The following is a 10,019-nucleotide window of genomic DNA, read 5'->3' on the forward strand; positions in this document are numbered from 1 at the left end:
ACCTCTCTATGATTATTGTAATCAAGTCCACCCTCCATAAATGTCTCATAAACTATATGGATTTATATACACATGCTGTTAATAGATCTACTAAAATTAGACATGCCATCTGAAACGGTGTACAAACGTTGTAGTGACCTTCATGTTTAAACCTTTGACATGCTGAGTGACACACTGTGACAGTTTGTCACTTGTCATGTGCATTTAACCTGAGGATATTTTTACAAAGGCAGTAAAAGTAAAAATGTGCAGAAATGTTGTAGTATGCTTTACTTCCTTTTTATCATCTCTCTCTCTCTCTCTGTCGTCTTTTTTTTAGGAGTTTAGGCGTCCATTGCTCTAAAGTGCGTTCACTGACTTTGGACTCATGGGAACCAGAATTACTCAAGGTACGTCTGCTACAGATTCTCCTGTCTGTGCTTTTCCCCCCCAACAGATTTACATTTGTGTTTCTTTAGTGCATTCTTGCTTGTGCGGTTTTGATGCCTGTCTTAAATATGTTCCATTTCTGTCTCTCATATTTATCACCTTTTCTTCTTCTGTGTAGCTGATGTGTGAGTTGGGGAACACTGTGATCAACCAGATTTATGAGGGAGGCTGTGAGGAACTAGGAGCCAAGAAACCTGGACCCTCCAGTTCAAGGCAGGTGTAAATCCAGCAAGATAAGTGGACCACACTGAGTCTGTCTGTCTGAGTCCGCCTCAAGACCCTGTTGATCCTTTTCTTGCAGACAAGAGAAAGAGGCCTGGATCAAGGCGAAATATGTAGAGAAACGCTTCCTGAAGAAGATGAGTGGGAGTGAGGCGTTGGTGGAGGGTGAGAGGAAGTCCCGCCCCTGGACGGTGAAAAAGTGCCAGCGGCACAACAGCTCAGTTCAGGCACCTAAAAAAGCCCGCAGGAAGTATCATCGCTATGAGCCGGGCAGTGCGTCACCTGCAAACCTCTCAGCAGGTCAGCACAGAGAATGATCTCCTCGCTGTTGTAGTCGCTCTGAGACCCACAGTGAAACCTTGTTCTGATCTTTTGTCCTTGTACAGCAGCCGCAGCGAAGTTTCGGCGAGACTCGTTGTTCTGTCCAGACGAGCTGGACTCACTGTTTTCCTACTTTGACACTGGCTCTGGTCCTCGCAGTAAGTCCACTACACAGTCCAGACACAAGGAGATAAAGCAAAATCATATCCCACCAGTGATGGTGTTTGTCATGCAGTCTGTGCTGTGTAATGATTAACGTGTCCGTGGCTTGGCGATGCTTGGCCCTGCAGGTCTCAGCAGCGACAGCGGTCTGGGCGGAAGCACTGATGGCAGTACAGACATCCTGGTCTTTGGCTCAGTGGTGGACAGTGTGACAGAGGAAGGTAAGTGTGTAATAGTAAGTAAAAAAAAAAACCCATCAGAACCTGAAACGATCCGTTAATGTCATCACGTATTGACGTTATCATCCTGTTAAATTGCTCACTGACAGAGGAGGAGTCAGAGGAGTCCTCCAGTGGTGAGGTGGAGATCGAACAGGAAGTGTCATCAGACCCTGAGGATCCAAGGGAGCTTCACCCCGGGGCGCTCCTCCACCGATCCTCCCGTCTCCATAACCTGCCGTTGATGGCGGAGGCCTTGGCACACGGTGCTGATGTACATGCTGCGTGTGAGGAGGAGGAGGGAAAAACACCTCTCATTCAGGCTGTGATTGGGGTGAGTGGCTGTGGCTTCTGAGAAAGGGTTTCATGTTTTATTTTGGGTTTTGGGTTAAGAATGTACACAGATCAAATCTGCTAAAAACTCTCATCATTAAAACAATGACTGTAATCAATAAAAAAATTAAAAAAATAAACCCGTCTCTCTCTTGCTCTGTTTCTCTGTCAGGGCTCTTTAATAGCGTGTGAGTTCTTGCTACAGAATGGGGCTGATGTAAATCAGAGGGACATGAGAGGCAGAGGCCCGCTGCACCATGCTACCTACCTGGGACACACTGGGTAAGAAAGTGTGACAGACAGGTTATGATCTGTCTGTCTTCCATTGTGTCTGTCCTGACCTGTGTTCATGTTCCAGCCTAACAGTGGTGAATAGCTTTCAGGTTTGGTGGTTCACAATAACACAAGTTGCATCAGCCAAAAAAAGCGTGACAACAAATTATGATTTGTGATATATATAGTCTATATATCAGCTGCTCAGTTTTGGTTTCTTTTCATGCTGGTACAGCTACTAATAAATTATAAGGAGGTGATGAAAGGACTTCCGTCTGGCTCTGTGATGACCGGATAAGTCCTAAGGTTTTGATTTGTCCTGTGATTGGAACTTGGTGTGTGGCTTTAACTCTGAAAAAGCTAAAGAATGTAGCACTGATAAAAAAACGCTTTCCTCCACTAAGAGTTCTACTTGTCTGGTCTTGTCTGTTGTTCCACATCATCATCATTAAGTAAACATAACATGAACTGGAAAATAAAGCAGGATGTCGAAAGACAGAAATTTCAGGATTGTCTAGACAAATCAGACACTGGAAGATAAATCAGTTTATTTTTCGGATCCTTCTGCAATTAATTCTCACAAATGTGCTGAATTTACTATACTGGTGTTAACTGATGAATTTTTATTGTGTCCTGGTTTTACCAGTCAGGTGTGTCTGTTCCTGAAGAGAGGAGCTTCGCAGACAGAGGTGGATGAGCAGGGTCATGACCCTCTTAGTATCGCTGTCCAGGCTGCCAACGCGGACATTGTCACCCTGTAAGTCATTCATATTTTTTATTGTTTTTTGTTAGCATGCCTCAAAAAATAACAACCAACAAGATTCCCCAGAAATCAACATCAAAGCCATGTATCTTAGCGCTGCTTTGTTGTAGCAATTAGAAAACGTCACTTACTGAGCAGATGGGGTTTGCCCAGTTGATACTGCCCTATAGTTTAAAGCTCCAGAAATAGTGCTTTAGTTGGTTTGTTTATATTTTTCATTCAATGGTGGTGACATTTTTTGCTCTTATTTATTTCCCTTCTTCCTCTTTCCTTTGTCCACACTGTGTATTATCTCTCTATCTTGTGTTCTATCTCTTCTCTACAATTCCACTTTCCTTTGTTGTCTCCGTTCTTGTTTATTCTTTCTTCCCTCTGTTATTCTGCATTTAATCTGCTTCCTCTTCCACATTTGTCTCTCCTCCAGGTTGCGTCTGGCACGGATGAATGAGGAGATGCGAGAAGCAGAGGCTCCGCTGGGCCAACCAGGTCAATACCCCAGCAGCAGTCCCACTGAGCAGCAGTATAAGAAGTGCATCCAGGAATTCATCTGCCTCACCATAGACGAATGCTAGTGGTCACTCCTGTATCCAGGAGCATGTAGCTTGGGCTCTGTTTATATAGCTATCCCTCCTGACTGAGCATAATCATGTAGAAGTTGTCCCTAGACTCTGATCTTGAGGCTTCTGTAGATCTCAGCTTACAGGCAACGTCCTGTAAACAGGGCATCTGAGGAAGAGTGCGCCCGTGTGATGCCTCTTGTCATAGGGAGACCCCTGATGGACCTTTCTAACTCTACTCCATTTTGCAGCACCTCCATTTTCCTCCATCACCACTATGTTTCTGCTTGCCATTACTTGGCGCCACCCATGCTTCGCTACTAGCTACACAGAATAAAAAAACGATCTGCTTTTTGGTGTTTTTGCTAACAGGGTTATCCTTCTCATAATGTGGTGTAACTTCCTGTATGAGGGTGTGGGTGTACTGTCGCCTAACAGCTCTTACCTCTGAAGACTCTCGCTGCATTAACCCTCTACACTTTATATCTACCCAGACCACCTGTGTGACATCCAGCGTACCCATCTCTTCTCGACTAGAGATGTAAATATACATATTTAGAAGTTTAGAAACTGTACTGTGGCATGAGGTGAAAATGGTATTTGTTCCATTACTAAAAGAAAAAAAAAGTAACAGACAAGCTACAGTAGAGGCGGGGAGGGTTTACTGTGTATAAAGAGGTGTCAGGAAGGGAAACTTAAAGGCACAGTTCACCCCAAAATCAAATGTCTATATTTTATGCAGTGCTTTTTAACCCCTTTAGATTGTTTTAGTGTGATATAATATCACTGGTAGAGACCTTATTAGTAAAAGTCAAGTGAATCCACTAACCATGTTGCAAGCCAAGGTAGTTTCTGCATAATATTTCTCATATGAAGGTCTGTGGATTTTCTTGAATAAGCAAATCTTAGTTTTTTCCTTTAGGCTGATGTTAAACAGGAACAGAAGCAGGAAAATCTGATTATTTGATTTTGAGCTGAACTGCCCTTTTTATTGTAAAACTGTGACAAAAAAAAATACTGAGAGCTTGTGGGGGCCGCCTGCTCTGTAAGATACTCTGTGATGAGTGAGTGAGGACATGAGTGCATGTGTCAGAGAATACTGAGAGACAGAGTTAAATAATATGATATGTTACATTATGTAAAGGAAAAAAAGAAACTGCACTTTTCCCATATACAGTGTTATGATTTGTTTATTTTCAGTTGTTACATTGCTCTTGTCTAGTTGAGTTATTGTCTGTCTGTCTTATTTATGTTTATCTCTCCAGAGGACCAGTGCAATGCAGTCTTGGATGCAGTTTTTCAATCTGCATTTCTTTTAATGATTGTCATTTTTAATCAAAAAAAGGAACAAAAACGTTACTCGGAATATAAAGCAGGAGTCTTTAGATGCCAATAGCTCTCATAAAAGACGTTTACTGTAGCTTTTAGAATGGCCTTAGAGTGCACTGAAAGCGGTTATCGGCATTTGAACAATAATAATCTGTCAGTTTATGGGAGGTTGTACTGGAAATGGTAGCTACTACCGAAACTGCAGTGATTCATGTAGACATGACCTCCAGTTTCCTGTAAATACTCGTCCATATTGCAGTACAAATCACATACCATGTTTCTGCTTTAACAGTTTAAAGGTGTGTGGTCGAAGGACGTGTGAGTCTGGCTTCCTTCTCTGGTCACTGCTGATAGCACTCTGTGTGCTTTAACAGAATTATTTGTGGGAAGTTCAACATTATTATCATTCTGAGCATGATGGGATATGATGCTACCTTTAGTGCAGTGCAGTCCTGTGGAATGAGCATGTACCACCACTTTGACCTATTCATCTGGCATCAGAAGTTTATTTCCTTTTTTTTTTGCACCTCTGTGCCATTCTTCCATCCACAGACCAGATCTGTGGCGACTTCTTATTTTCCTCTTTTTGTAATGTTGTTTTTTTTTCCTCTGCCAAAGACTTTTTTAAAGGGAAAGTGTCCAACACTGTTGTATAACACCACTTTTATTTTTAAACTGGGCAGATACGGCGTAGTCTTACCATCTGTTCTGAGGTGATGCAGTGGTAGAAACACTGTTGGAGGAGCTCACAGAGATGTGACCTCCCTGATTAGTTTTGATATAGCAGGCAACATTCTGCAATAGTTCAGTGTACTGCAAGTAGAACCAGTGTAGGAGGTGATGTGAAGCTACTGTGACCAAACTGTTAAAGGGCCAGTGCCCTCGCAGAAGTATTAAATGTTGTGTCCATTGTTTGTGGTTAAAGGTGCTGTTCAAAGCAAACATGCTGTAAATAGTACACTTGTGTATTTTAACTCAATGCCAACTGCCTGCCTCTCAGCATTCAATCACAGATCCTGTCTGGTCTGTTTTATGTTTGTCTTTGTATTCTCTTCCAGAAAAAAATAACAACCTGTCAGGCAGAACTCTGACACAGCTCTGCACTGCTTGGAGGCGTTTTGTTTTTTCTGTTTACTGACATTTGGATATCTTTGGAATACTTTCTTCCTTGTCTTTAGAAGCACTAAGGGAAAAAAGCAAAATGCATACAATAAAACTGAGGAAACTCTTGATGAACTAACCCTGCTTCCTGCTTGTTGCTATCATTACTGTTCTCTGTCTCATCTCTTCTGTACGGCATTCTCGCAACACTGCACTTTACAGAAAAAAGTAAATCAATTAAAAAAAATTATTACAACTTTTAATTTATGTTATTATATATATATATATATATTAAAACATGTCCAAATGTTGAGAGAATGATATTTTTTTATCGTTTGGGAATTGACAGACTTGTCAAAGCAGTGAAGATAATCCACACAGACACCTCCAGACTGCCAGCTTACTGTTTAAGGATCACTTTAGGGTCTTCTGGGTAATAAAAGGTGTTTCTAGCCTGCAGCAGCAACACTGCGTGCCTTGAATAATTCAGTGTGTCTGGTGTATATAACATTGATGTGATCCCACCATCACTGAAAATGTCTAATTCCTCAACTTACTGTACTAAAGACAAACAACACATGTCCACCCTGTGAAGAAGTAAACGCTGACTGACATATCATTGCTTCTGTTACCACAGGGGTTGCCACGGGCAGCAGAAGAGTTAAATCCAAGGATGCTCGGGATAGAGTGAGTGAAGCCTCCCAGGCTGTCTTAGTAGCGGAGTAGTGGGGGTCTTGGTTGTGGGTGCTTTTCAGGGAGGCTTTGCTTCTTGGAGCTGTGACCTTTTTGATAACTGAGGCACTTTGTGCAGCCATGTTGTTTTATAATAGAGAATGTCCTTAGAGCCGCATACATATAAGAAAGTTGGGTGAGTTGTAAAGAATAAGTGAGGACAACACACATAAATGTATCTGAGTCTCACCTCTACAGGGAGATACATCACTTGTACTTGTTATGTGCCAAAGCAACACACACTGTAGGAGCTTTATTTCAATGTAAACACATTTGGTGGCTTTTATGGGATCATAAAGCAAAGATTTCATGTTATTCTTCCTGCATATTGGTGTGTGGGTTGTTAAGATTGCAGTATTTCCTGGTGAATATATATTTATATAGGTGGCAGATTGGTCTCCATGGTGTCCTGCAGTGGGACAAGCCCTTTGACTTCAGTATCCCCTCTTGCAGGTGACATCTCCTGTGCTGATATCTTTCGCGACTTTTCTGTCCTCGCGTCTCTACAGCCCGAGAAGTTGAGGAGAAGGAGCCTGCAGTTCAGCCGCTGCAAGATGCCACAGTGACTGCTGCTGACCAGCATTTCAAAAAATCCACTCTTCAGTCACGCTTTTTTTTTAACAGGGGGAACAAACATTATGCAGTGTTTACACAGACTTAAACCTACTCTCTATGATGAGTTTAAAATAAAAACAAAAAGAAAAAAACGTTTAAAATCAGTGAAGTAGCTCTTCGCTTTTTGTTCATGATTGTATTTTCACCTAACTGCAGAAATAAATACCTGAAAGAAAAAAACGTGGAATGTGGATTTTTTTCCTTCAGTATTTGTTTTATTTTAAACATATGGCAACAGAAAACTGTATGGATTTATAGTGTGATAGATTGTGACCTGGTAATTAATTGGCTACAAATGTAAGTATTGTAGGATTATGAAGAAATCACTACAAAGAACCATATTTTAGGTGTAACCACATGTTTTGGTTACTACAGGGTCCTAACTACGATGTTGAAAAAACTCAACATTTGGTTCATAAGACAATAACCTCACCGCTGAAATCCACTCCATGTTTACCACAGCGCTGCAATACCGTTACTATAGTAACGGAGCGAGAGAACCGTCGGTGTTGGTCGAAGCTGGAAGAGGTGACGTCAGTGTCATCCCACAAAGTCCAGCTCACACTGAAGCCTGACTGTTTTGTCACATGGCCCCAGGTGACGTTAGGTTGATGTTAAATCAACTTAGAAAAGTTGGGAGGAAGCTACTGTTTACTTTCAGTTACAGTAGATGGTTTTATTTGTCTGATGACATGTTGTTTGCCTTTTCTGCTCCCTCCCCACACACAGTGGACATGAGGAGATTCTAACAAAGACACGGAGTTGTTTTCAGCATTAACCCATATAATGAGGCCAGGTTAGCTTTTAGCCTGCTAGCGTCAGCCTCGCACAGCCACCTGCTCCTATTCTTATTACACTCAACAAAAATATAAACGCAACACTTTTGTTTTTGCTCCCATGTTTCATGAGATGGACTTGAAGATCTAAACTTCATTCCAGATACACAATATTACCATTCCTCTCAAACATTGTTCACAAATCTGTCTAAATGTGTGATAGTGAGCACTTCTGCTTTGCTGAGATAATCCATCCCACCTCACAGGTGTGCCACATCAAGATGCTGATCTGACATCATGATTAGTGCACAGGTGTACCTCAAACTGCCCACAATAAAAGGCCACCCTGAAATGTGCAGTTTTGTCTCACAGCAAAATGCCACAGATGCCACAAGCATTGAGGGAGCGTGCAATTGGCATGCTGACAGCAGGAATGTCAACCAGATCTGTTGCTCGTGCATTGAATGTTCATTTCTCCACCATAAGCCGTCTCCAAAGGCGTTTCAGAGAATATGGCAGTACATCCAACCGGCCTCACAACCGCAGACCACGAGTAACCACACCAGCCCAGGACCTCCACATCCAGCAGGTTCACCTCCGAGATCGTCTGAGACCAGCCACTCAGACAGCTGCTGAAACAATTGGTTTGCATAACCAAACAATTTCTGCACAAACTGTCAGAAACCGTCTCAGGGAAGCTCAACTGCATGCTCGTCGTCCTCATCGGGGTCTTAACCTGACTCCAGATCGTCGCCGTAACAGACTTGAGTGGGCAAATGCTCACATTCGATGGCGTCTAGCACGTTGGAGAGGTGTTCTCTTCACGGATGAATCTCGGTTTACATTGTTCAGGGCAGATGGCAGACAGCGTGTGTGGCGTCGTGTGGGTGAGCGCTTTGCTGATGTCAATGTTGTGGATCGAGTGGCCCATGGTGGTGGTGGGGTCATGGTATGGGCAGGCATCTGTTATGGACGAAGAACACAGGTGCATTTTATTGATGGCATTTTGAATGCACAGAGATACCGTGATGAGATCCTGAGGCCCATTGTTGTGCCATACATCCATGAACATCACCTCATGTTTCAGCAAGATAATGCACGGCCCCATGTTGCAAGGATCTGTACACAATTCTTGGAAGCTGAAAATGTCCCAGTTCTTGCATGGCCAGCATACTCACCGGACATGTCACCCATTGAACATGTTTGGGATGTGCTTGACCGGCGTATACGACAGCGTGCACCAGTTCCCACTAATATCCAGCAACTTCGCACAGCCATTGAAGAGGAGTGGACCAACATTCCACAGGCCACAATAGACAATCTGATAAACTCTATGCGAAGAAGATGTGTTGCACTGCATGAGGCAAATGGTGGTCACACCAGATACTGACTGGTTCTGAGTCCCCAGACTCAGACAGATAAAGCAGAAACAAAATGCACATTTCAGGGTGGCCTTTTATTGTGGGCAGTTTGAGGTACACCTGTGCACTAATCATGATGTCAGATCAGCATCTTGATGTGGCACACCTGTGAGGTGGGATGGATTATCTCAGCAAAGCAGAAGTGCTCACTATCACACATTTAGACAGATTTGTGAACAATGTTTGAGAGGAATGGTAATATTGTGTATCTCATGAAACATGGGAGCAAAAACAAAAGTGTTGCGTTTATATTTTTGTTGAGTGTAGAAAGAATAAAATAAATGTGATGGACCGTCAGGACACAGTGGTGCATTATATGAACAGGGAAACACTGATGTAGCAGATAAGGCAGTGCATCATTATAAACACATCCACAAGGTTTCTTGTGAATTAAGCAGTTTTATAAGCAGATCAAAATAAAGACATGCATTTTTCTAAGTTAGTATTTTTAGTGTTTCAGTATTATCTACATTAAGCAGAGTTTAGAGTCATGGCCGAACAACTTTTTGAAACTCAGATGATGAGAAGACCACTGTGTTAAATCAACATATGCTGATGTTATTTCATTGATGATATATATATTTTAAAGCTCACTTATATTGGTTGTTAATTGAAAAGTAAAGCACAAGCTATCTCCATCTATCTACTCCATATTTGGGGTTGGTACTGAGAGTGAGTCAGAGGCAGGGCCATCATGTAGGGCCAGTGGAGGAAGTTCTATTGCTGAGGTGAGTGATGACGGGAAAACTCTATCAGGTGGACATGAG

General features: G+C 42.4%; 1 protein-coding gene across 6 annotated transcripts in view; it reads left to right on the forward strand.

Annotated features, from left to right (window-relative positions):
* The window catches only part of LOC114435622 (arf-GAP with coiled-coil, ANK repeat and PH domain-containing protein 3-like), a 44,899-nt gene extending 37,837 nt beyond the window's left edge, over positions 1-7,062 (forward strand). The window contains exons 16-26 of one of the 6 annotated variants that reach the window (XM_028405478.1): positions 320-389; positions 548-642; positions 731-951; positions 1,038-1,130; positions 1,254-1,355; positions 1,463-1,686; positions 1,858-1,967; positions 2,605-2,715; positions 3,146-3,207; positions 6,346-6,395; positions 6,894-7,062. In XM_028405478.1, coding sequence (XP_028261279.1) covers positions 320-389; positions 548-642; positions 731-951; positions 1,038-1,130; positions 1,254-1,355; positions 1,463-1,686; positions 1,858-1,967; positions 2,605-2,715; positions 3,146-3,207; positions 6,346-6,395; positions 6,894-6,962 — 1,207 coding nt within the window. In that variant the 3' untranslated portion in view covers positions 6,963-7,062. Of the gene's footprint in view, positions 1-319; positions 390-547; positions 643-730; positions 952-1,037; positions 1,131-1,253; positions 1,356-1,462; positions 1,687-1,857; positions 1,968-2,604; positions 2,716-3,145; positions 5,804-6,345; positions 6,396-6,893 lie in introns of those variants that run through there. The other 5 variants (XM_028405480.1, XM_028405479.1, XM_028405481.1 and 2 more) reach the window with 5 other exon arrangements.
* The last annotated feature ends 2,957 nt before the right edge of the window (positions 7,063-10,019 follow it).

This window comes from Parambassis ranga, chromosome 5, assembly GCF_900634625.1.
Source record: "Parambassis ranga chromosome 5, fParRan2.1, whole genome shotgun sequence".
Lineage (NCBI taxonomy): Eukaryota > Metazoa > Chordata > Actinopteri > Ambassidae > Parambassis > Parambassis ranga.